General features: G+C 38.3%; 1 protein-coding gene across 1 annotated transcript in view; it reads left to right on the top strand.

The window, feature by feature from the left end:
- Nucleotides 1-14,635: 14,635 nt before the first annotated feature.
- PTCHD3 (patched domain containing 3) overlaps nucleotides 14,636-27,474 on the top strand; it is a 21,049-nt gene continuing 8,210 nt past the window's right edge. The window contains exons 1-2 of the mRNA XM_024760068.1: nucleotides 14,636-15,697; nucleotides 16,776-16,897. Coding sequence (XP_024615836.1) covers nucleotides 14,636-15,697; nucleotides 16,776-16,897 — 1,184 coding nt within the window. The remainder of the gene's footprint in view (nucleotides 15,698-16,775; nucleotides 16,898-27,474) is intronic.

The following is a 27,474-nucleotide window of genomic DNA, read 5'->3' as shown; positions in this document are numbered from 1 at the left end:
GGACACGTGACTTTGAAAGTCTAATTGGTGAAAGAGCATTAGTTTCTTAAACCTGGAAATGCTCTACTTTCTTTTAGACATATTTTACCTGGAGCAATTGATAACATTAACACGTTTCCTAATCATGCTCTACAACAAGAAGTCAGTGCCTTACAATATTCATGGAATAGTGAATCTTTTACAATTAAGGGGCCAAAGTTACAGCGGATTGTCAATTGAGGATGTTAACATCAAGTAAAACCCAACATCATTTCATCTCAAACATAACATGTCCAAAAACAAGACTCTTGATCCCTTCCTGCCAACACAAATCCATTTCTCTAGTGTCTTCCAGCTTAGTAAGTGGCACCCCCATTCACCCAAACTATTTGCTCAAGCCAAAGGCTTGGGAGTTATTCCTAACTCCTTTATTTCTCTCATACTCAAAATCCAATTGAGCAGCAAATTCCTTTGGCTCTACCTTCTCCAATTATCCCAGGTCCAATCACTTCTTACCACCTTGATCTCCAACACCCTGGTCTAAGCCACCATAGTTGGTAGCCTGACCTACAGCAATGGCTGCCTAACTAGCCTCTGCTTCCACTCTCAAACCCGACAATCAGTCTATTCTCCATGCAGCTGCCAGGGTAATCCTCTTAGAATATTGATGAGATTATTTCACTCCTCTTTGCTCACAATCCTCCTATGGTTTCCATCACGTTAGAAGAAACCCATATTCCTTCCATGGCTCACAGGGTTCTAACTGGTCTGGCTCTTGTCTTTTCGAGTGAATGCTATTTTCATTCCCCTCACTCTATTCCACCCCAGCTAACCTCCTTCCCACACCTCACCAGGACCTGGCCCGTGTGGTCCATCTACCTGGATGGAAGCTCGAGATGTTCTTTTGGTTCACTGTCTCTCTTCATTCAGATCCCTCCCCACATGACCTTGTCAAAGAGGAGAGAACACTCACCTAAAATAGCATCTTATGTCACTCGCTAACCTAGTGGTCCTCCGCTCTGGCTGTGCATTAGAACTTCCTGAGCAACTTAAACTTTGTGATGCCCAAGCTGCACTTCCAAGTAACTGAAATAGAATCTCTGCAGGTGGGACTAAGGCTTCAGCATTTTTTAAAGTGCTCAGTTGTTTCCAGTGTTGAGCCAAGGTTGAGCCCCACTGCTTCAACTCCTGACCCTGCTTCATTTTCCTTCATAGCACTTATTACTACTGATATAACATTATATGTTTATTTGTTTTCTAGAATTTGCTCTATGTGTTTAGAGACTTTCTGTGTTCTGCTCACTGCTAATTCCTTAAGACCTAGAACACTTTGCAAATTATAGGGATTCTTAATTAATTTCTTAAGAGGAAGAATATTCCTTCAGACCTAGAACACTTTGCAAATTATAGGGATTCTTAATTAATTTCTTAAGAGGAAGAACATTCCTTCTTCAAAAAACAGAAAAAAAAGATAGTTTCAGAAAGAAGAGATGGTCCTTTCAAAGAAAGAAAAATTGACTTTACACTGATTTATTTTTTAACTTTGAATAAAAAAATTGTATTGATATATTACATTGTGTTGTGTGATGACTTTCTGTTAGATATGGGTTTTTTAATGTTTCTTGTAGCTATCTTTTTTCTTCCGGTTTCATTGAGAGATATTTGATATACAGCACTGTGTGAGTTCACGGTGTACAGCATGATGACTTGACTTACGTACATCATGAGGTGATTACCACAATAAGTTTAGCGACCATCCATCATCTCATGTAGACACAAAATAAAAGAAGTAGAAAAACATTATTTTTCCTTGTGGTAAAAACTCTTAGGATTTGCTCCCTTAACAACTTTTATATGTAACATACAGCAGTGTTAATTATAGTTATCCCATTGTACCTCACGTCCCTAGTACCTATTTATCTTATAACTGGAAGTTTGTACCTTTTGATGCCTTCAACCAATTCCTCCCCCCACCCAGCACCCCTTTCCTGCCTTTGGTAACCACAAATCTGATCTCTTTTTCTATGCTCAATGCTAGTCAATTGTTCGAGTCTACCAATTTGTTTAATTTGTCCCTTGTTAAAGAATATCTATATTATATTGTTTCCAGGCTCCAGGCTTTCACTGTTATAAAGAATGTTGCATTTTTTATATAATCCTCAAACTCTATGAGAGTGGAACAGTTTAATCCCATTTTACAGATGAAGACTAGAGAGAGGGATAGGGAAATGAAGTAATTTGCATAATCTCATGCATGTAGTAAGTGGAAAAGGTACAATTCTAATCCAGAGCCTGCATTCTTTACTACCTTCCCTTGTCTTCCTGCCAACAAGGGGAACTGTGTTAGTATTTATCTACCATATTAAGTAAGGTATTGGAGGCATGCTGCAGAGTGTACGGACTGGGGCTTCAGGAGTGTTTGTAATATGTTATTTCCTTAGCTTAGGTCATGGATTCGCACGTATCTATTTTTGTGGTTTGTTTTTGAAACATAAAGCATTTGTTTATTTTTGTGTTTCTTAATTTATGTCAATGTCACATATGAACTTTCATATGTATCATCTACTACACAATTAAAACTGTTAAAAATCCCAATACTGGTAAAAAGATGTGTGGGTAAAATCTAAGGACAAGTTCTTCAGATTGCTTTAAAATTTCTGACCTATTCTTACATGGCTGGGGAAAGGAGAGATTGGAATGGTGATTTAGGAACCCATGGAGAGCAAATCTCAAATCTGGTCACGTAGTGACCACCATGGCAATTATTCATCTGACATCCCTTTTCTAGGAACTATTCTTTTCCCAGTATTCATGGTTAGGTGGGAGACATAATGATCCTACTTCCTGGATACAGTTGATTGGACCAAGAGAGGACCCTTGGGACAAGATATTGTTTCTCTGGTAATTCATTTCCTGGCCTGAGTCAGCTGGTCTGTAAGCAGTCACATGACTCAGGCTAAGCCAATCAGTGTCCTTTACCTAGAATTTTAGAACCAGAACTGGGAAACTATTAAGATTCAAACTCAAATCTGCTAGTAGACTTTTTTAAAAAAAAATTTTTGGCTGTGTTGGGTCTTCATTGTTTCATGCAGGCTTTCTCTAGTTGTGGCGAGTGGGGGCTACTCTCCATTGCAGTGCGTGAGTTTCTCATTGCGGTGGCTTCTCTTGTTGCGGAGCTCTGGCTCTAGGCCCGTGGGCTTCAGTAGTTGTGGCACACGGGCTCAGTAGTTGTGGCTCACGGGCTTAGTTGCTCTGTGGCATGTGGGATCTTCTCAGACCAGGGATCGAACCCGTGTCCCCTTCATTGGCAGGTGGATTCTTAACCACTGCACCACCAGGAAAGTCTCTCTGCTAGTAGACTTTTGGAGAAAATTTCATTTGCATTAAAAAGAAGGAATACAAGGCAGACAAAAAAACAAAAAACTGACAAGCCACAGGGAGTCTTGATGGCATTCAAGGCTTGATTCCAGATGTTCCTGAGGCCCAGCTACACCCAAGACCTTCCAGAGCTAAGTTGTTTTGTAAGAGTCCCACAGTATCCATTTAATAAATTACTTTTTTCTAAAGTACTTTAAAAAAAAAGTTTCTTTTTTACCTGAGAGAGTTCTAATTTCCTTAGGTCAATTAATCAGCAGGTGGTGCTGCAAAGGTATAAGCAGACAGCTATCAGGACAATAAGGACTTCCTGTGCTAGCCACTGAGCGTTTAATTGGTTATAGACCCACAACAGGTATTTATACTGAACAGCCAAAAGAAAATACAGTTAGCAAACAAAGAAGTATACCCTATTGGTCATGACAAAAAAAAACCAGACAAAAGTAAAATCACCAGAGTTGCAGAACTTCCTTTGCCAAAAAAAAAAAGAATTTTTAAAAACTAAAAAACAATTGAGAGGCAAAGTAGGAATAATGGATCCCAATCAACAGGAATAAACCATATAAATTCTTCTCTGCAAATGCATCAGTTTTGTGTAAGATAAAGGAGGTGGACCAGACAACTGTGTACCTCCTTACTACCTCTAAAATTCTTTAGCTCTGATGTTAAAGACATTAACAGCAATTTACAACTTTTGTAAAGTCCTGGAAATATGACAAAAATTATTTCACATTGAACATCACTGTCAAAAATGGAGGTCTTAGCTGACTTAATACCAATGATAAAATCAGACCAAGTGGTTCAGAATATGCTTTATTGGCTAGTTAACAAGTTTGGGTGACTTGTGAAGTATCAGATATAGCCCATGCTCTGTAGATGCTAAAAATATATAGAAATGTTGTGTAAAGATCCAAGAAAGCAAAATCCAATCCCTATCATTTTATTTCTCCATGGCTTTTAAATTAAAATCACTACTCAAGATCCAGCTCGTGTTTATTTCCATTTCAAAGTCTAGTTTATTTTTCCTTTCGCACCAATGATTCACTTTATCAAGAATATTTTCTTTATTGTGACTTAGTACTATATATATATGTATATATAATTAGAGTAACGATTACAGAATATTTTTGACAAGTATGGAAAAATAGTAGTTAATGTTTTCCATCTGTTTGCTGCATGCTATGTCACCAAAAGAACCACTGATCCTACAGAATCAGGAAACGCCTATGCAAGTACATGACAGAAATATAAATGTCTAATGAATTAATTTTGATCACTTACTTACACATTTTTGTAAATGTTACCATATGTTGTTTAAATTACCCGTTATCAAAATTAGTGCACAAATGTTGTCTCTTCCAGAGCTTCACGCTGGGAAGTTTTAAAAATTGTAATTATTTAAATTTATTTGTGTAAAATGTATTGTCATTTACCTCTAGATATGTAATTTCTAAAATTAAAGTTCAAGTTCTGAAATCTTCCTTATAAGAGCTTTAGTGGTACTGTCGCAAGTCTTTTGTTTGGTAGATTTAAGTTCTCCAAAAAGTAAAAACCAAGAACTATATCTAATGACCTCAAATTCAAACTACAACTTGCAGAAAGGGAATGCAGAATGTGTTACAATTTCAATCTGCAGGCTTGGAAGGCATTGCAGATTGTTCGTGTTCTAGGAAGTCACCCTAGCTTGGTTTCATGTTGGGACCCGTCTGTCCCCATCCCACCCCATCCTTCTGAGGCATTGTGCTGGAGGAAGAGACCTCAGTCAGAGCAACACAGAGAAGTCTAAGAAACTCTTTCTAGATGAGTCTATTTCACCAACCTGGCACAAAAATGGAGGTCAGAAAGCCTTCCCATAACCAAAACAACCGTTCTAAATATTATAAATATTGGCATAGTAATTTGTTGTTTGTTGAACAACGATTGAGCAATTATAAAGCCAGCACGTCCTAAACTCCTTGGAGGCAGGTGCTCTAATTACGCCCATTTGACTTGCCCAAGGTTACACAACTAAGAAGTTGCCCCGCTGGGGGTGAACACAGGTGTGTCTGACTACGGAGCTGGTGCCCTGACCGGTCCATAATGCTCCCTCCAAATAACCAAGTGTAAATGGCCAGATTTATTGGTACAAATGACACAAACACAACTTCCCGCCTTCTTGTCCTAGGCTATGTTATCAGGGATGTAACTAAGCAGACTTTCTGGTCTGAGTTTTTTAGTCTTATATTAATGTTTACAGGATGTGGTTTATCCCAATTAGTACTGCACATGCAAATTCCACACGGTGAAAATTTAAAGAAAAAATAGGCCTGAAATCACACGGCTCTCCCACTTGCAGTACTGGCAGAATAGGTATCAAAGAATCTGCACTGCTGTCCATTCACCAAACTGCTGAGTCAAGGTTAAGTCCAGGGGATAAGTTTTGGAAACACGAAAAACCTTGAATACATGCACACATGTACACTGTGCCTGAGGAGAGGTCACTTATTGGATATTCGCATCCCAAAACATGAAGAACCATTGCACTAAAATCTTTTAAATTGTAAAATTGTGATTTCCCACATAACTTATATAGGAAGAATGTTAATCCAGAAAAGAAAACCTGGCCTGTTTGTTATATTTCTCATGATAAAGTAATAAATTAGTATTGTGATTTACTCAAAAACAAAGTTAGAGAAAAACTAAAAATGGTTGCACTAAGGTTTACAATGCACATATGATACAACTGTGTTAAAAGAAGCAACACTAGATCGGTGTAACGTGAATTGTTTCATCATGAACACATGTCTTGGAGTCTCCGAGAAATCTTTCCTTCACTCAGTCCTGATGGTCAGAACATAAAAGGTGACTGTCCGTTAAAGAAAACCAGACGTCTCAAGTTAAGGAATTTAGTGCTTTTCTGTGTATGGGAAGATGCAGGAGCCTGGGCTCACTGAAAGCATCCCTTTGACGTGCACCTCAGTGATCTGGGGTCAGTACCCTGCTCTTCTCCATCCTGAATCCCCTCAGGGTGCACAGCTGGGGGCAGCTGCAGTGGCTGCGGGCCTGGTGACAGCAACATCCTTTGTTTTTTGACAGGGCAGGTGACATTCTTTGTCCACAACAGTCTAGAACTGTCAGGCACAAACTGAAGCTGCTGTGCTCAGGCAGAATTTCTTCTTCAGGGAAGACTTAGCTCTGCTCTAAAGATCTTTCAAATAACTGATTCAGGCCCATCAGATTATCTAGGATAATCCCTTTTCCTTAAAGTCAACTGCTTGTGGACTTTAATCACACCTACAAAATGCCTTCACAATAACACCTAGATAAGCGTTTGATTGAATAACTGGGGACTACAGCCTGGCCAAGGTGACACACAAAACTGACCATTACAACAATCACATATATATGAATGTATATATACATCTGTATTATGATCCAGATGCACTGTTGCACTACGTGTGTGTAGACAGACAAATGGAGCATTCAGGAGGGATGCGCACTAAAATGATAACAATGGAAGAGAGTGTATTTGGGGAGATGAAAAGGGGAGTGTGTAGGGCAAAGAGGAGATTCACTTTTTACTCTTTATGGTTCTGGCGGGTGATGTTGATACTGGGGAGAGAATGCATGTGTGGGACCAGGGAGTATTTGGGAAATCACTGTACTTTCTGTCCAATTTTTCTGTGAACCTAAAACTACTCTGAAAAATAAAGTCTATTTTTTAAAAAATGACAGATTACCTACAAATAAACAGCAATCAGGTTGGTAGCAGAGCTCTCATCAGCAAAAATAAAAGCGGAAAAATATCTTTTATGTACCCAAAGTAAAGAACGCTGAACCTAGAATTCAATACATAATAAATTATCATTCAAGAAGGAAGATAATTCAATATGTATTCAAATATGATATACAATGGAATATTAGCCATAAAATGGAACGAAATTGAGTTATTTGTAGTGAGGTGGATGGACCTAGAATCTGTCATACAGAGTGAAGTAAGTCAGAAAGAGAAAAACAAATACCGTATCCTAATGCATACATATGGGATTTTAAAAAGCGGTACTGATGAACCTAGTGTCAGGGCAGGAATAAAAGACACAGACATAGAGAATGAACTTGAGGGCACGGGGGGGGGGTGGGGAAGGGGAATGTAGGATGAAGTGAGAGAGTAGCATTGACATATTATGGGGAGGGAAGCACACCTCTGTGACTGTATTAAAAGTCATTAAAATGTACGCTTTTAAATGGCTGATTTGTATGGCATGTGAATTATATCTTAATGAAGTTGTTAGAAAAAAAACAAATATGAAAATATAATAGTTTACTCCTCACTGACATTTGTGAAGAAACTACTGAAGAATATGCATCAAAGAGACAGGAGGGAAATGCAATGGTGAGCAAATCCATTTGGATAACATATTGCTAAACTAAATTAAGTACTGAGTATGAAAAAAACACAATAATTTTCATGGGTGTGTTTAAAAATCAGAATGAAAATTCTGGATAACAATACTATGGAAGTTGATGGTGAAGTGTTTCAGCATGAAATAAAAAAATTATAAATATGTTGTTGCTTTTGGAAGAGAACAGAGTTAATAATTAACCTTAGAATATGTTAAAGAAATGTGAAGCTAACACACATGTTAAAAATGTAAGAGTACCTTTTAAAGAAAACCACAGAAGTTAAGAAAAACATACTAATCCAACAAAAGGAGCAAAGGAAAACAATAGACAAGGCAAATGGGGATAAAAGCATGGTAAACAGATGACACAAAATAGGATAACTTCCAAGGAAGTTAGTACATTTTTGAAAATTTATCTTTAGAACACTACTCATCGAAACCTGTAAAATAGTTAATCCAAAACTTAAGTGAAAATGTGTAGTTTTAAATGTGTTTGTTATAAAACAAGAAGCAGTGAGCCTAAGAAATCAGAAGAACAACGAAAATTGGAGGAAGTAAATAAAAGGATTACAGAAACAGAAAGATCAAAGAATTTTAAAATAGAGTTAAATTGGAAATCAAAACCTGTTTCTCTTAAAAGAGTAGCAAATAGAAAACGCCTGCTTAAGGAAAAAAGAGAGTACATGCAAATTAACATTGGGAATGGAGGAAGACCGGTAAGTACAGATAAAGAACAGATTTTTTTAACCTTCAGAAACACATGACAATGTTACGACAATTAATTTTAAAACAAGTGACATTAACACATTTTTAGAAAAATAAAAGTGTCCACCTCTTAAAGGAACTAGACCCAGATATTTCACAGAAGAGATTTAGCAACCTCCAAGACACAAGTTATTTCTATCTTACAGAAACTCTTGCAGGGAATAGAAAAAGAGAGAAAGCTATCCAACTTTTTAAGGGGCTAACATAACATTGTTACCCAAATCGGACAATAAAAGAAAATTATAGGCCCATCTAAACTATAAACATGAATGCAGAAATGCTATATAAACTATCAATAAATTGAACCCACATTATATTCTGAAATTTAGGGTTTTCTAGCATTTGTCAAAATCAGAAAAATATAATAACACTGTTTTCCTGTACATACATTGAAGAAGAGAAGCCATATGATCTTCCCAATGAAATAACAAATGTGATTTGACAAAACTTTAACTCATTCATTTAACAAAAAAGAACAAAATAACATTGTAGCAAAATGTCCTTACCTTGATAAGGTATCAAACTACAAACAAAAACCAAGAAACCACTCAGTGGTCAAAATATTTCAAATAATAATGGCTCGTATTGAATTTCATATTTTAAATAATTTTGCGTATATTAAATAATTTAATCCTCATAAGAACTACATGAGCTAGGTATTATTTTCTCCATTTGATAGATGGAAAAAGTGTTGCAGAGAGAGGTTAAGTAACTTGCCCCAAATCACACAGGTAGTAAGAGCTAAAGCTGGGATTTGAACCCTGGCACATTAGCCTCAAAGACTTACTTTAGGATGCCATAATGCCTTGAAAAAGATCCAAAACCTCTTAATTTCTGTTGCCCACATAGACCATGCATTCTTGGATTGAGTGTGGATTCTGTCTAGTTCTATTTAAGCAGAATTTATGTAGATCCTAGAACTTGTGTCTCAGGGGCACTTTCCCCTAAGGTCCCAACATCTGTTTCAGATTTAGAATCATCCTCAGCAGATTCCTGAAGAGAACCTATTATTTGTCCTTCTGAAGTCTGTACCCTCTGGGGCCTAGTGAGGATCAATGCCCCTGCCATGTTCTCTCCCCCCAAAATCTAACTTTTTTTCAACTTTTGGATATTTTCCATGCCCTAAGTAACTTACTTCACTTCAACGGAATGCAGATGGCCTTCCCTTTGCCACAGCGCCTTCTGTGGTGGAGACCCACGACACAGATGACAGACTGGGACTCTTTCTGGCTACATCTCACCTGCTTCTTTCAGGAAGGTTCCCTTAGGTTTATACTTCTTATCCTGACCCTTACATTGATCCCTTTCCTTCTTGAAAAACCTGTAAACCAGCCCTGTTTGCTAGGACTGAGTGCTCTCCCTTGATTACAATCCATATCCGTGGGTGAGATCCTCTATTCCACCAACCGATTTTCGATCCTCAGTCGGTTGACTCGAACCATGCAGAACCGAGGATGTGGAGGGTCGACTGTACTGGCTAGTTCATATAAAGGACTTGAACATCCACGGAGTTTGGTATCTGCAGGGGGTACTGGAACCAATCTCCCTCGGATACCAAAGGACTACTGTAATTTCCCTTGATTTGGGGCTCAGATATTTGTTTTCTAACATAGTCCTCTCATCTTGATGTGGAAGGTCTAGCTAGCATAGGCAGAAATATGAAGTCAGTGAGTTACTGAATTATCAGACCGTTCATTGTTTAGCTAAAGCTTGCCCATTTTCACCTCCTTGACTCGGATAAACTCATCTAGGTGGCCCTCTCCCAATCACCCCATCATGTACTTCATGAGGGGGGTCAATCGCTTTTGTCTTCCCTGGTTCCTTTTAGTGTTTCTCCTCTTCTCTGTGCTTCTTTCCTTTTTTAAAAATGCATTTTCTTTTCTAATTAATTAATTAATTAATTAATTTTTGGCTGTGTTGGGTCTTTGTCGCTGTGCACGGGCATTCTCTAGTTTCGACAAGTGGGGGCTACTCTTCATTGCGGTGCGTGGCTTCTCACTGCAGTGACTTCTCTTGCTGCGGAGCATGGGCTCTAGGTGCAGGGGCTTCAGTAGCTGTGGCACGTGGGTTCAGTAGTTGTGCCTCGTGGGCTGTAGAGCGCAGGCTCAGTAGTTGTGGTGCATGGGCTTAGTTGCTCCGCGGCATGTGGGATCTTCCCGGACCAGAGCTCGAACCCGTGTCCCCTGCATTGGCAGGCAGATTCTTAACCACTGCTCCACCAGGGAAGTCCTGTGCTTCTTTTTTGAGGAGACTTAACTCTAGAAGTTCTTGGTCCCCTAGGGCTCAGGAAATACATTGGCAGTGGGCAGGGTGGTTGCTGAATAAAACGAAGTGTGCTCAGACACAAGTGTTTAGGGACAGCTATCTCCTCACTGAATTCTTTAGTGGAGAAGCCATACTGGCCACTTTAATAAATAAGCCCCAACATTTTAGTGGCTTACCACAATGAAAGTGTGTTTCTCACTCATGTAACAGTCACTGTAGATGTTCCTGGTGAGTGAGTACCTATCCTGACCATGGTGATTCAGGGACCCAGGTTCCTGCCAACTTATGGTGTCACAGTCCAAATGGCCTCTTTTGTTGCCTGTGTCTAGGTGGCAGATGGGACAGAGACTTCTTAAAGGTCTTGGCCTATAGGTGAAACACATCACTTCCATGCATATTTTGTAGTCGATTACTGATCTCATTGTCACATGTGTAAGTCAAAGGAATTAGAAAATGTAGTCCTTGATAGGGCAGTCATGTTTCAATTAAATTCCATATTATGGAAAGGTAGCACAATGTTGGTTGAAGCAAGCACTCAATGTCACTTCTTTACATTACATTAAAATAAATTTCCAGATGGATCAATATTTAAATGCACATTTTCTCCTCTTCAGCAAGTAGTATTGGGAAAGCTGGATAGCCATTGTAAATCAATGGAGTTAAAACACACCCTCTGGGCTTCCCTGGTGGCGCAGTGGTTGAGAGTCCGCCTGCCGATGCAGGGGACACGGGTTCGTGCCCTGGTCCAGGAAGATCCCACATGCCATATAGCGGCTGGGCCTGTGAGCCATGGCCGCTGAGCCTGCATGTCCGGAGCCTGTGCTCCGCAACGGGAGAGGCCGCAACAGTGAGAGGCCCGCGTACCGCAAAAAAACAAACAAACAAAAAAAAACACACCCTCTCACCATACAAAAAAATAAACTCAAAATAGCTTAAAGACTTGTTAACATAACACCATAAAACTCTTAGAACATAGGCAAAACATTCTCTGACATAAATCATGCCAATGTTTTCTTAGGTCAATCTCCCAAGGCAATAGAAATAAAAACAAAAATAAACAAGTGGGACCTAATCAAACTTACAAGCTTTTGAACAGCAAAGGAAACCATAAATAAAGCAAAAAGACAACCTACAGAATGGGAGAAAATATTTGCAAATGATGTGACTGACAAAGGCTTAATTTCCAAAATATTAAAACAGCTCATACAACTCAATAACAAAAAAAACAAACAACCCAATCAAAAAATGGGCAGAAGACTTAAATAGACAGTTCTCCAAAGAAGACACACAGATGGCCAATAGGCACATGAAAAGCTGCTCAACATTGCTAAAAATTATTAGAGAAATGCAAATCAAAACTACAATGAGGTACCACCTCACACCAGTCAGAATGGCCATTATTAGAGTCTACAAATAACAAATGCTGGAGAAGGTGTGGAGAAAAGGCAACCCTCCTAAACTGTTGGTAGGAATGTAAATTGGTGCAGCCACTATAGAAAACAGCATGGCAGTTCCTTAAAAAACTAAAAATAGAACTACCATATGATCTAGCAATCCCACTCCTGGGCATATATCCAGAGAAAACTCTAATTCAAACAGATATATGCACCCTAATGTTCACAGCAGCACTATTTACAATAGCCAAGGCATAGAAGCAACCTAAATGTCCATTGACAGATGAATGAATAAAAAAAGATGTAGTACATATACACAACGGAATACTACTCAGCCATGAAAAAGAATGAAATAATGCCATTTGCAGCAACATGAATGGACCTAGAGATTATTATACTAAGTGAAGTAAGTCAGAAAGAGAAAGATAAATACCATATGATATCACTTATATACGGAATCTAAAATATGACACAAATGAACTTATTTTTGAAACAGAAACAGACATAGAAAACAAACTTATGGTTACCAAAGGGTAAAGGGGGTGGGGCAGGGGTAAATTAGGAGTTTGGGATTAGCAGAGACAAACTACTATATATAAAATAGATAAACAACAAGATCCTACTGGATATTGACTGTATTCAACATCCTGTAATAAACTAAAATGGAAAACAATATGAAAAAGAATATGTATTTATATGTATAACTGAATCACTTTGCTGTACACCAGAAACTAACACATTGTAAATCAACTATACTTCAGTAATAAAAAAAGGAGTGAATTTTAAAAATTTAAAGTAGATTATAATCACTGAAAGGGAAACAGCTGTCTATTATGAAACAAAATCCAGAAGTCATTTTAAAAACATTAGTTAATTCAACTACAAACAGAAAGCATGGCAACCAGCAAAATGGGGATGGGAGAGTAGGGGGGTGGGGAGACTCATGACTCAAAACGGTCATTTCATTAGTATATGAATGGTTTCTATAATCAAGAAGAAAATTCTAATAGTCCAAAAGGGAAACCAGGAAAAGATATAAGATGATAGTTCACCCAGAGAGGAAATATGGCGAGTCTAAGCAACAAATTAAAAAAGTAAAATCAAAATAAGATACCAGTGGCACAAATCAAACATTTTAATGACATTCTGGGACAGGCTGTGGCAAAACAAAACTTCATGCACTGCTTATGAGGGTGTAAACTGATATAGCTTCTATGGATTTTATCATTAACTCTGAAATTTAAAATGGGATATCCTTGGGCTTCCCTGGTGGCGCAGTGGTTGAGGGTCCGCCTGCCGATGCAGGGGTCACGGGTTCGTGCCCCGGTCCGGGAAGATCCCACGTGCCGTGGAGCGGCTAGCCCTGTGAGCCATGGCCGCTGAGCCTGCGTGTCCAGAGCCTGTGCTCCGCAACGGGAGAGGCCACAACAGTGAGAGGCCTGCGTACCACCAAAAAAAAAAGGGGGGGGGGATATCCTTTGGCCCAGTAAATCCCTTTCTACAAAAACATCTCACAAATATAGTTCTTGTGCTCTAAGTAAAAGACATTCATTCACTTAGCACTGTTTATATCAGCAAAACACTCTAAAAGACCCACAGATCTATCAATAGGGTTATGGCTCATTAATTTATGTTTCACCCATACACTGGAAAATTATAAAGCAATTCAAAAGAGTAAGATAACTCTACATGCAGTCAAGTTAAGATCCTTTGACATATTTGGTGACCAATGTAATCTGCATACACGGTGCAATAATAATACTCATGGAAAAGATATACCTGCATATATTTTGATATGCCTGCAAATGCAAAGAAAACGGTTTGAAAGGATAAACACCCACTTTTTAACACTTCCGTTAAGAGGAGGAATGGGACAGAAGGAAGTTTTAGGGTTGGCTTCTGGGTTATTTTCTTCTTTTTCACTTTTCATTCTATGCATTTACTTCTAACTTTTTACAAGGAGAATGTTATGTCTGTAGTTAAAGAATAAAAACAACTAAATTAGGTGTACCAGGTTCACCAAAGCCTTACCCTGAGAACCATGCTTCTGGATGATCCCCCCAAAGGTAAAAGCTGCCACTTAGAACACACGACATATCAGTGCCATTTGTGTGTGTGTGTGTGTGTGTGTGTGTGCGCGCGCGGGGGGGCCGGGGGGGCGACCGTGAACCAGCCAAATTCTGCCAATAAATTGTGAGTCCTGTAGGACAGGCACGATTCCATTCGCCTGTAAGACGTGTTTCTTGTATTTACTGAATCGTGAGAGGCTGGGCGCAGAGACACATTTGGGGCTGGTTAGGCTACCATGTGGCCGCCAGCGAAGCTCCAGCCTCCGGGCGCGAGCAGCCCGGGCTCAAACAGACTCCCTCAGAATTTCTCCAGGAAACCGTCGGGTGGGTAGAGATGGGCGCTCCGTCCAGCAGCGCCCTTCCAATCTGCTGTCCTGTTTGAGAACGTCGCCTTTCCTTCCCGGAAATGAGCCTTAATGCAGCTAAGGTTGCGCCAGAGGCGGCGCCCGGGCGGGAGGCGGGGCAGGAACCGGGGCCAGTAGCGCAGGGGCCGGAGGCGGGGCCGGGGCAGGACTCGGAGAGCCGGCCGCAGCCGCCGGCAGGGCCCGGCTCCGAGCCTCTCCCGGCTGCAGAGCCCGAGCCGGAGCGGGTCTCGGCGTCGGGTCCGGGACGGGAGCTCGAGCTGGGCTGGGATGCGGGGCAGCGCGCAGGGGCCCCGCCGGAGTCGCAGCCTCTGCCGGCGTCGGAGTCTGAGAACGGAGTGTCCGAGAGACCCCGCTGCCACACCGACTGCCTGGAGGTGCCGCTCTCCCGGGCCTTCCGGCGGCTGGGATGGGAGGTGGGCTCGCACCCCCCCTGGATCTTCTTGCTGCTGCCCATGGTTTTAACGGCCGTCCTCGGCGCTGGCCTGATTCACCTGCCCAAGGAAGAAGAAGACCTCGAGGAGCAATACACCCCGATAGGGAGCCCCGCCAAGGCTGAGCGACGCTTCGTGCAGGGACATTTCACCGCCAACGAATCCAATCTCTTCTCCATCGCCAGGAAGAGCACCGAGGTCAGTTATGCTTCCATTCTAGTGGTCTCCGACACCAACTCGCTGCTGGAACAAGAAACCTTATCAGAAATTAGTGAAGTGGACGACGCGGTTCAGGCTTTGACTGTGACACAGGCAAAGGGAACCCAGATCCTCTACAATGAGGTGCACTTGAAGAACCAGGGCTACTGTGTACCCTCCCACCCACTCTTGTTCGCCTGGAAAACGAACAGTGTCCTCAACCTGAAAAACATCACCTTCCCCATCTACAGCCTAGCCGGCCAGGTCGTGTACCTGGCCAACATCCTTGGAGGAACTGTGTTAGGCGAGAGCATGGGACTGAGCCAGTTACTCCTGGAGGCCAAAGCCATGCGGCTGCAGTACTACCTGAAGACTGGCGAAGGAGAGGACAGCGAACGCAGCAAGGCGTGGCTGATCCACTTCCTGAACCAAGTTGGCAACCTTGAAAAGAGTCTGGCCTTGAAGAAGATCCAGGTACCTAGCGGCTGGGGCTTTACAGGGAGGCCAGGAGAAGGTGGGAGGGATAAGAAGACTTGTTCCAACAGCACTCTCGAATTACTTGATGGAGCCCTTGACTTGAAGCTGGGTGTGTTCTGCTGTATTTGGTCCTTAATCCAACTTTCTTAACATAGCGTACTGAAGAATGCCACAAAAGAATCTAAAAGTGGATATATGCATATGTATAACTGATTCACTTTGCTGTACACCTGAAACTAACACATAACTGTAAATCAACTATGCAACCAAATTTTTTAAAAATAAAATAAAATAAAAAAGAGAGCTAAGACCTAAAAAAAAAAAAGCCAGAAATCTTAAATCCTTGGTAACATTTTGCTGAAAAACACAAATTGTACATCCTCAAGGTTGTTCTGTTCAGTACAGACATTGATCTTAAGGTTTAGTTCGGTTTTCTGGTCAAATTACTTTGAAATTTTTACTTTAAGTTAAAGTCTTTGCTGTTTCTGGGAGCCCCCTAAAATTTGTTTAGAGTTCAGTGGAATAAAAAAAACCAAATATATAAGCAAAAGTTCCATGGTTTTGTTGAAAAAGAATGCTGAGCATTTTCAAAGTAAATTATAGCATAGTGCTAGGCACATGGTAGCTGTTCTGTAATTGCTGGGCTGGCAAACCTAATACTCTGAACAAAACTGGTGAAAGTGAGACACCTTCTGGAAGAAGCCTTTGAATACCCAGTCCTTAATGAAATGATATTTGTGCAGTTAAAATAGTAAAAGATAACAACCTAATAAAAATTTAGAAAAAGCCAAAATGTCTATAGTTATCAATGATTTTTTTATATAAGATTCAGATTTCATATATTCAGGAGTTTTAAACTTTAGATTTTTGAAATAAACTTTGGAAAGCATGCCAGAGATTTGTGGGAAGAAGCAAATCTTTATTACCTTCTTTATTCTAAAATCATAATCCACATAGTTTGATTCTTTACTGAATTTTAATGTTTCAATCAATAAGCTATAGTGTTTCAATATCATTTGTAACACACACAATATCAGAATTAAAAGTTACTTATCTGAGTATCTTTTTGTGGCAGGTGGTCTACTTTATATCACTTTCTAAACAACTGGAATTTGAGGCAACTTCTATGACAGTGATCCCCTTGTTTCACTTGGCATACCTTCTAATCATATTATTTGCAATCACATCATGCTACAGGTAAAAGACTTTTATTAGTTTTAAACACTAACTTTAAAAAATATTTTATTGCGGTAGTATATATGTATATAATGTATATATAATATATGTAACATAAAATGTACCATTTTAAAAATCATTAAAAAACAGTTACTTATTTATTTAATTATTGGGCTATGCCAGGTCTTAGTTGCGGCACATGGGATCTTTATTTGCAGCATGTGGGCTCTTAGTTGTGGCATGCAGGCTCTTAGTTGTGGCATGCGGGATCTAGTTTCCTGACCAGGGATCCAACCTGGGCCCCGTGCACTGGGAGCATGGAGTCTTGACCACTGGACCACCAGGGAAGTCCCTAAAAACCATTTTTAAGTGTACAATTTAGTGGCATTAATTACATTCACACTGTTGTGCAACCATCACAACTATCTCTTCATAAATATGTTCCATCACCCCAAACAGAAACTCTGTAACCATTAAGCAATAACTCCCCATTGTCTCCCCCAAGTCTTGGTTACTTTTTAATCTACTTTCTGTTTCCATGATTTTGCCTATTGTAGAGATTTCATATAAGTGGAATCATACAGTATTTGTCCTTTTGTGACTGGCTTATTTCACTTTGCATAATGTTTTCAAGGCTTATCCATGTTTTAGCATGAATTCCTTTTTATGGCTGAATAATATTCCATTTTATGTATATACCACATTTTATCTACTTATCTGTTTATGGGCCCTTGGAATATTTCCATCTTCTGACTATAGTGAATAATGCTGCAATGAACGTTGGTGTACAAATCTCTGTTTGAACTTGTTTTCAATTCTTTTCAGCATATACCTAGGAGTAGAATTAGTGGGTTGTATGATAATTCTCTGGTTAGCTTTTTGAAGAACCACCAAACTATTTTTCACAGAGGCTACACCATTTTATATCCCACCAGCAATATGTAGGTTTTCCAATTTCTCCACATCCTCACCAACACTTATTTTCTGTTTTATTGATTATAGCCATCCTTGTAGGTATAAAGTGACATCTCATTGTGGATTTGATTTGCATTTCCCTAGTAACTAATGATGTTAAGTATCTTTTTTATGTGTTTACTGGTCATTTGTATATCTTCTTTGGAGAAGTGTCTATTCAGGTCCTTTGCCCTTTTTTTTTTGTCTGTGCCACACAGCTTGCAGGATCTTAGTTTCCTGACCAGGGATTGAACTCAGGCCCCTGGCAGTGAGAGCGTGGAGTCCTAACCACTGGACTGCCCGGAAATTCCCACATTTGCCTATTTTTAATGAAATTGTTTGTCCTTTTGTTGTGTTGAGTCCTATTGTTGATGAGTACTTTATATCTTTTAGATATTAAATCCTTATCAAGATATATGATTTGCAAATATTTCCTCCCACTCTGTAGATTATCTCTTTACTTTCTTGATAATGTCCTTTAATGCACAAAAGTTTTAATTTTGATGAAATTCAACTTATTTATTTTTGCTACTTGTGTTTTGGTGTTATATCTAAGAATCCATTGACAAGTCCAAGGTCATGCACATTTACCCTATGTTTCTTTCAAGAGTTTTATGGTTTTAGCTCTGAAATTTAGGTGATTGCAATTTTTAATTCATAGTTGTATGTCATGTGGAGTAGGGGTCCAACTTAATTCTTGTACATGTGGAAATTCAGTTGTCCAAGTACCATTTGTTGAAGAGACTGTTCTTCCCCAGTTGAATGGACTTGGCATCCTTGTCAAAAATCAATGGGCTGTAGATGTATGGGTTTATTTCCAGACGCTCAGTTCTAGTCCATTGGTCTATATGTCAATCCATATACTAGTACCACTCTGTTTTAATTATTGTAGCTTTTTTATAAGTTTTGAAATCTGGAAATCTCAGCTGTCCATTTTTTTTTTCATTTTAAGGTTATTTTGGATATCCAGGGCTCCTTGTAATTCCATATGAATTTCAGTGTTGACCTTTCCATTTCTGGAAGAAAACGCCATTGGTATTTTGATAGAGATTGTGTTGAATCTGTAGATTGCTTAGGTGAGATTGTCATTTTGACAATATTAAGTCTTCCTCCCCATGAACTAAGAATGTCTTTCCATTAATTTAGGTCTTCTTTAGTTTTCATCAATGTTTTGTAGTTTTCAGCATACACGTCTTTCACTTCTTTGGTTAAATGCATTCCTAAGTATTTCATTATTTTAAACACTAAATGGAATTACTTCTTTAAGTTCGTTTTGAGATTGTTCATTGTGCATGGATAGAAACCGCTGAATCCTGTGTGTTTATCTTATAACCTGCAGATTTACTGAATTTGTTTACTAATGTTAGTAGTTTTCTTGTGGAGTCTTTGGATTTTTCATATATATAATCATATAATCTGTGCAAAGAGATAGTTACAATTCTTCCTTTCCAATTTGAATTCCTTTTATTTCGATTTCTTGTCTAATTGCTCTGGCTAGCACTTCCAGTACAATGTTGAATATCATTGGTGAAAGTGGGCATCCTTATCTTGTTCCTGATCTTAGGTGGAAAGCTTTCCATTTTTCACCATTGAGTATGATGTTAGCTATGCAGTTTTCATTATTGACTTTATAACTTTGAGGAACTTTCCTTCCATTCCTTGTTTTTGAGTGTTTTTATCATGAGAAGATATTGGAATTTGTCAAATGCCTTTTCTGCATCTTTTGAGATGATCATGTGGTTTTTATCCTTTGTTCCATTAGTGTGGCGTATTACATTGATTGATTTTCCCATGTTGAACCACTCTTGCATTCCTGGGGTAAATCCCATATGGTCATGATGTATAATCCTTTCAATATGCTATTGAATTGTGTTTGCTAGAATTTTATTGAGGATTTTTGTATCTATATTTATAAGAGGTGTTATCTGTAGCTTTCTTGTGATACCTTTGTGTGGAATTGATATCAATGTAATGATGGCCTCATCATATGAGTTAGGAAGTGTTCCCTTCCTTTCAACTTTTTGGAAGGGTTTGAAAAGGATTGGTATTAATTCTTCTTTACATGTTTGGTAAAATTCACTAGTGAAGCCATCTGGTCCTGGACTTTTTTTGTTGGGAGGTTTTTGATTACTGATTCAATCCTTTTACTTGTTACATGTCTGTTGAAATGTTCTACTTCATCTTGAGTCAGTTTAGGTCTTTGTGTATTTCTAGGAATTTGTGCATTTTATCTAGGTTATCCAGTTTGTTGGCATAAGTTAATAGTAGTCTCTTATAATCCTTTACATTTCTGTAAGTTCAGTAGTAATGTCCTCACTTTCATATCTGATTTAGTTATTTGTATCTTTTTTATTTTCTCCTTTGTCACTCTAGATAAATGTTTGTCAATTTTGTTGATCTTTTTCAATAACCACTTTTGGTTTTGTTGGTTTTGTCTATTGTTTTTCTATTCTCAATTTTATTTATCACTGTTCTAATCTTTATTATTTTCTTCCTTCTGTTAGCTTTGTGTTAGGTTTTCTCTTCTTTTTCTGGTTCCACAAGGTGTCTAAATCCACAAAGTGGTTTGAGATCTTTTCTCTTTTTTAATGTAGCTATAAATTTACCTCTGGGCACTGGTGTCACTACATCTCATAAATTATGGTATTTTGTATGTTTGTTTTCATTTTCCTTATAAATTATCTGCCTAGATGTTTTATCCATTATTGAAAGTGATGTATTGAATTTGCCAACTATTACTGTAGAGCTATATATTTCTCTCTACAATTTTGTTAATATTTGCTTCATATATTTTGGGTCTCTGTTTTGTGGTTAATTTATGTTTATAGTTGTTATATCTTCCTGATTCATTGGCCTTTTTATCAATATATAGTGTCCCTCTGTCTCTTTTAACAGTTTTTGAAATAAAGTCTATTTTTGTCTGATATCAGTATAGCCACCCCTGATCTCTTTTGGTTACTATTCATATGGAGTATCTTTTTAAATCCTCTTTCAATCTATTCATGTCTTTGGATATAAAGTGAGTCTCTTGTACACAGCATATAGTTGAATCATGCTGTTTTATCCATTCTGACAATATCTGCCTTTTGATTGGAAAGTTTAATTTATTTAGATTTAAAATCATTGCTGACAAGGAAGGACTTACTCCTGCTGTTTTGCTGTTTGTATTCTGTATATATTATAGCTTATTGTCCTTCATTTCATCCACTTATGCCTTTTTTTTTTTTTTTTGGCCCTGCTGCACAGCTTGTGGGATCTTTTTTTAAATCCTCATCTTTTTTTTTTTTTTTTGGCCCTGCTGCACAGCTTGTGGGATCTTTTTTTAAATCCTCATCTTTTTTTTTTTTTTTTGGCCCTGCTGCACAGCTTGTGGGATCTTTTTTTAAATCCTCATCTTTTTTTTTTTTTATTTTAAATTTTATTTTTTTTTCGCTGCTCCACGGCATGTGGGACCTTCCCGGACAGGGGCCCGAACCCGTGTCCTCTGCATAGGCAGGCGGACTCTCAACCACTGCGCCACCAGGGAAGCCCAGCTTGTGGGATCTTAATTCTCCGACCAGAGATTGAACCCAGGCCCAGGCAGTGAAAGCTCCAAGTCTTAACCACTGGACCAGTGAATTCCTGATTTATGCCTTCTTTTATGTTTAGTTTCTATTTTTCTAGTGAGCTGTTTTGATTCTTTTTTCATTTCCTTTTGTGATGGTTTTTAGAGACTTTCTTTGTGGTTACCATGGAGATTCATATAACATCTTAAATTTAAAATGATCTATATTAAATTAATACCTACTTAACTTTTAACTATGCTGCTTCTATACATCTCTGTCCTCCCTCCCTTATGTTGTTGTCATAAATTATATCCTTATACATTGTATGCACTATAACATAGATTTATAGTTATTTTTATGTCATTGTCTTTTAAATTCTGTAGGAAGTAAAAGGTAGAGTTACAAACCAAAAATACAATAATACTTGTTTTTGTATTTGCCCGTGTATTTGCCTTTACTGGAGATCTGTATTTCTTCATGACTTCGGTTACTTTTTTTTTTTCCTTCATTTCAATCTGAAGGAGTTCCTTCAGCATTTCTTATAAGACAGGCCTAGTGATAACAAATTCCCTCAGCTCTTCTTTATCTGTAAATGTCTTAATTTCTCCTTCATATTTGAAGGAGGGTTTTCTGGACACTGCCTTGAAGTTGATCGGTTTTTCTTTTAACACTTTCAATATCATCCATTGTCCCTTGGCCTCCATGGTTTCTGATGAGAAATCAACCTTGATACTTATCAAGTATCCTTTGTACGTGATCAGTTGCTTCTTTCTTGCTGCTTCCAAGACTCTCTTTGTCTTCGTCTTTCAATAGTTTGATTATAATGTCTCTTGGTGTGGATCATTTTGAGTTTATCCTACTTGGAATTTAAGTTTCTTGGATTTGTAGCTTCATGTCTTCTATCAAATTTGGGATGTTTTCAGTCATTATACTTTAAATATTCTTTCTGCCTTTTTTTCCCTCTCTTCTTTTTCAGGGACACCCATAATATGTATGTGGGTTTGCTTGCTGGAATCTAACAGGTCAGTGAGGTACTTTTCACTTCTTATTTCTTTCAGCCTCTCAGACTCAGTAATTTCAATTGACCTATCTTCAAGTTCACTGGTTCTTTATTATGCCTGCTAAATCTGTTATTGAACATCTCTAGTGTTTTGTTTTTTTATTTCAGTTGTACTTTTCAGCTCTAAAATTTTAGTTCCTTTTAAGTTTTTTTCCTATCTCTTTATTTAAATGATCACTTTGTTCATACATTATTTTCCTTATATCCTTGTCAGTGCTCACCTTTAGTTCTCTAAGCTTATTTAGGACAGCATTTTATAGTCTTTATCTACTAAGTCCTGTCTCTGTCTTTCCTGTCAATTTATTTTGTTCCTTTGCCTGATCAATACTTTCCTATTTATTTGTTTGCCTTGGGATTTTGTTGTTGTTGAAAACTTGGCATTTGACTATTATAATGTGGTAACTGGAAATCAGATTTCCTACCTCCCCAGGGTTTCCTGATGTTTGTTTGCTTGTTTGTTTAATACTGTAGTAGTTGATCTTCTTAGTGACTTTCCCAAACTATTATTGCAAAGATTGTATTCCTTGTTTATGTTGTCACTGAAGTCCTGTTCCTTAGCTTGTGTTCAGCTATTGTTTTGACAGAAATTTCCTTGCATTCCAGGAGCTCTCCCAGTCTTTTCAAAATGGTTCTGTGCCTGGACTCTCCTTCAACACTTACCCAGGGTTATGCCATGACTGGGGATTAGCCATAGGTGAAAGCTTAGTGTCTTAAGTCCTTTTTGAGCATTATATCTTGCCATGGGTGACTTTCTAAATTCCCCAGTATACACAGGCACTTGTGAATATTCTAAACTCCAGAGAAATGCTCCCCAGCTTCTGCCTTAGGCAGTCTTTTGTATGTTTGGGCTGTAATCTTTTGCCCTATGCATGTGAAGTTTGTTTATTCAGTTTGTGGTGTTTCCACCTTTCTCAACCTGAGTTTTGTGTTAGACAAAACAGAGGAGTGCCTTGCATCAGTCCTTCAGGTAGTCCCTAGGCAGTTTAGAACTGATATATAAAATATTACGTGAATAAGGTCTGCTCTGCTCCTTCCAGAAATAAGGACATAGTCCCACACTGGTAACATGGGCTGTTGATGCTTTAAGACTGCTGTTGCTTTAAGACTTTGCTTTAAGACTCTTGTCACTTTAAGACTATGGCCAGTTTAACACATCTGCCACTTTATTGTCACTGCCACTTTAAAACTTCTATCCCACCGGAGAGGGAGGTGAAGTAGGGCATATAAACTCACTACAAACTTTCCTACTGTTTTAAACGCCCCCTGCCTTTTTTTTTTTTTTCAGCCCTCTGTAAACTTTTGACTGTTTTCCAGAGATCACAGAGTTGGTTCTGACAACTTCTGCTTGTTTTTCTATGTATCGGTTGGGAGACAAGAAGTAGAAAATTCTTACTCTACATTTTTCTGCTGTCTAGCAGTAAACTCTTATTTTTTAAACCTAATGACTTAAAACAAATTTTGCCCATTAGCAATAGTATGCAATCAAATGGAATAGTAAAAAGAGATTTTGGCTGTTTTTGTTTGCTTTCGTATATGTTTATTACCTTACATGTTTGCCAGTTATGATTAGTTGTGTCATTTGGAGGCAGATATGCTGATAGAGCTAAGAAACAAGTCTTTATTTCTATTATAAATTTGAACTAGTACTTTTAACTATACAAAAAAGTAAGCTCTAATTTAATTGACACGGGCATCTCCATTGTTCTGGTGTGGAGTTTACTTTGTTAAGCACTTGTTATCTAGGCATTAAGGTTAGTTTGAGCTCTTATGGCCGGAAAGCTAAAATATGAAAAATATAAGCCAAAAAAAATAGAATTTAGATGTAGAAAGAACCTCACAAATAATATTATTCTAATGATTCTCACATCAGAGTCACAGAGAGAGCCCTAAAACCACATATTCTGAGGCCCTGCCCTATTGAATCAAGTATCTGGAGGCTAAATCTGAAAATCTATATTTCAAAAATTTCCCCAATTTATTCTCATAAGTACATAAGTCTGGGGGAAAATGATATAATTTAACTCTCTAGTTTAAGGTGGAGAAAGATGTGAGGCTCCAATAGGTAAAGGGACGTAACCACACTGGGCGCATCTTTAGAGTCAATAAGCTAATTTATAACTTTGTTATTCTGGAAAGGAAGATCACATCCCTTAGAAAATAAAGAAATGAAAAAAGAAGGAAGCAAGAAAAAAGGAGGAAGAAGGGAAAGAAGGAAGGGAGGAAGGGAGGGAGGGGGGAGGAAAGAAAGCAAAATTCAGCCGTGTTAAAGTTAGTAGGATAAATAATTTTTTAAATTAGTACGGAATCTATAAGGTACCAAGAACTAGTTTGACAAAAGTCTTCTACTGGATAGTTCGTTCTGAATATACAAAGTTATGTCAATTCTTGCTTATCTGTAGCAAATAACTGTGAACAGTAATGCAGAAAATCTTGTATTGAAGGCAATTAGAAAATGACTTACATTTGTCTTTGAAGACTTTTTATGCTTATATAACCAACACATTGAACACACAGGACACATGAGGTGTAAACATAAAGCAACTTTATTTTCATCTCCCTCTGTTCCCTTTAAGTTTTGTAGGTAGAGCAAGTTCTTCCTCTGCCCCATAAAAACTGAGGCAGGCCCTGTGACTTTCATTGTCATTCTTAGGTAAGACAGAGTCCTCCAATCAGAATTAAAATGTCCATGTCCATGTAATAAACAAAAAGTGGTAACTTGATTTGAAGCTGAGGTTTCCCCCTCTCTTAGCTGGAGCACACTGCATGGGAAAACCTTTTACGGGGAAAAAAGGGCTTCCCTGCCCTCTTCTATCACTTCTTATCTTGCTGTACTAGTTCCTGGGTTGGAACATGCCCAAGGAGAAGAGGAAAGGGAAGAGGAAGATTCTTAAGCCATACATGCTGAGTGATGGTCTAATAGATGCTTTTTCTGGGTTTGAATATACAACTGATTCTCCTGTGAGAGCTTTTGTAAGTTCCTTGACATCTCTCACTCCCAGTTCTCTGTTATCACTGAGAATCTTATCTCTGTTCTGGGTGGGGCCTCCTAGACAGTCCCTAAGATATCCCCATCCTGCCTGTCTCACACACTTATATATGAAAGTTATTCCTTGCCTACATGCATTTACCTCATACAGAACCATTATTCAAACACATTTTGTGGTTCCATATTTACTGTCTTGCAGTGAAGTCATTTAAACAGTAGTAAGACTTTCTCAAAAGGTGTACTCCAAATTGAACTTCATTCTATAGTAAGTACTGGTATGTCGAGCTTCCAGACTATTTCAAAATTGTCTGACGTTTTGGAAATGACAAAACTTACACCAAATGTGAGATCAATTTCAGAAAAAAATCCGGAGAATCTTTCCCTTCTCAAATACACTGTAAACTATTCTTTAGTCTTGATAGACATCATTATCTTTCAAGGAAGATGTGGATCCCTCACCAAGTGTATACATAGATTGTATTCTAAGTGGGATGATTTCTAATTTAGCCTCCCCTTAAGTGAATAGAAAATTCAGGAAATTGGCCTTTTTGCTGCCAGTGATGCCTAACTGCCTGAGCATTGGAATCATATGAAGAAATTTCTAGACACTTGGATTCTGCAGCTTCTCTACAAACGTATAGATCAGAATCTGCAGAGCTGTGTTCCAGGACTGCAGGAATCTAAAGTTCTAAGACTCTCCTAAGTCATTCTGATAAACTGCTTAACCAAGGTCCTTCTTGGGGACTAGAAAATCTGCAAGTGTGTTCACCAAACAGTGCTCTACATTCACATCTTCCCTCCATTGCCTATTGAACATTAAAATGAAGGTCATTTAGAAAAAGTCAACACAGCAACTAGCCAAAGTCAAGTCACTCTAGCCAATAAAATACCTCACTCCCCCATCCTCTGAAATATTTACACCAAGAAAATCCAGAAACCTGAAAGAGGGAATGGGGATAAACATGTCACATGTAGCTTTTATCCTCATTAATCTTTCTGATTTCACAGTTCATCTGTGTTACTTTCTTATCTTAAATTCCTATAAACCAGTATTGTTACTTTAAGAAGTATTTGTTATAATCAAAGTTTGTCATAACAAAGACATTTACTTTTGCTCTGGAGTGAGACTGTGTGTGTGTGTGTGTGTGTGTGTGTGTGTGTGTGTATTTTGTGTATTTTTGGGCCCTGAGTTTAACTGACAGCATCAGCAGTTTGAGAAAAAGTGAGATACAGGCACAGTGTAGGTTTTTTTTTTTTGGTAGTAATAAGAAAGTTTAGCTATTTTAATGTGGTCCTGCCTGAATAAGGTCTTTAGTTATATTCTTGCTGTTTTGGAATCAGCAGCTCCATTGGCTTAGTTGACTCTCCCAGTTTTCAAACCAAACTTAGTTTCTCTCTCCTGCTAAAAATATCTAGAGGCAGGTATCAGTCATTTGTTTTGGAGCAGTTAGCAAATGAGTAAAGTAGAAAACCAGAGGCTGTTGTCAGTATTTTAAAATGTAAAGTCATGGGTGTTGGGAGGAAAAGTGTTAAACCCATTCCTTAATTGCTGTGTATGTATTCCCATTTCTGTTGGTCCAACCAAGAAACAGGCATAGTTTGTGTTACTCAAAATGGAGTACATATCACATATTTTTTGCAATTAGTAGCCACTTCTCTAGAGCCCACTTCTCCATCAGAGGAAAGTATGAAAATCTTTTAGGAGGAGGCTTTACTTTTTTTTTTTTAATTTTTATTTTTTTTAAACAGCAGGTTCTTATTAGTCATCAGTTTTACACACATCAGTGTATACATGTTAGTCCCAATCTCCCAGTTCATCACACCACCACCACCCCCCCTCCACCGCTTTCTCCCATTGGTGTCCATACGTTTGTTCTCTACATTAGTGTCTCTATTTCTGCCCTGCAAACTGGATCATCTGTACCATTTTTCTAGGTTCCACATATATGCATTAATATACGGTATTTATTTTTCTCTTTCTGACTTACTTCACTCTGTATGCCAGTCTCTAGGTCCATCCACATCTGTACAAATGACTTGATTTCATTCTTTT

This window comes from Neophocaena asiaeorientalis, unplaced genomic scaffold (genome assembly GCF_003031525.2).
Source record: "Neophocaena asiaeorientalis asiaeorientalis breed wild unplaced genomic scaffold, Neophocaena_asiaeorientalis_V1.1 scaffold793, whole genome shotgun sequence".
NCBI lineage: Eukaryota > Metazoa > Chordata > Mammalia > Artiodactyla > Phocoenidae > Neophocaena > Neophocaena asiaeorientalis.
The sequence above is the reverse complement of the archived record's forward strand: the minus strand, read 5'-3'. Positions and strand labels throughout refer to the sequence as shown.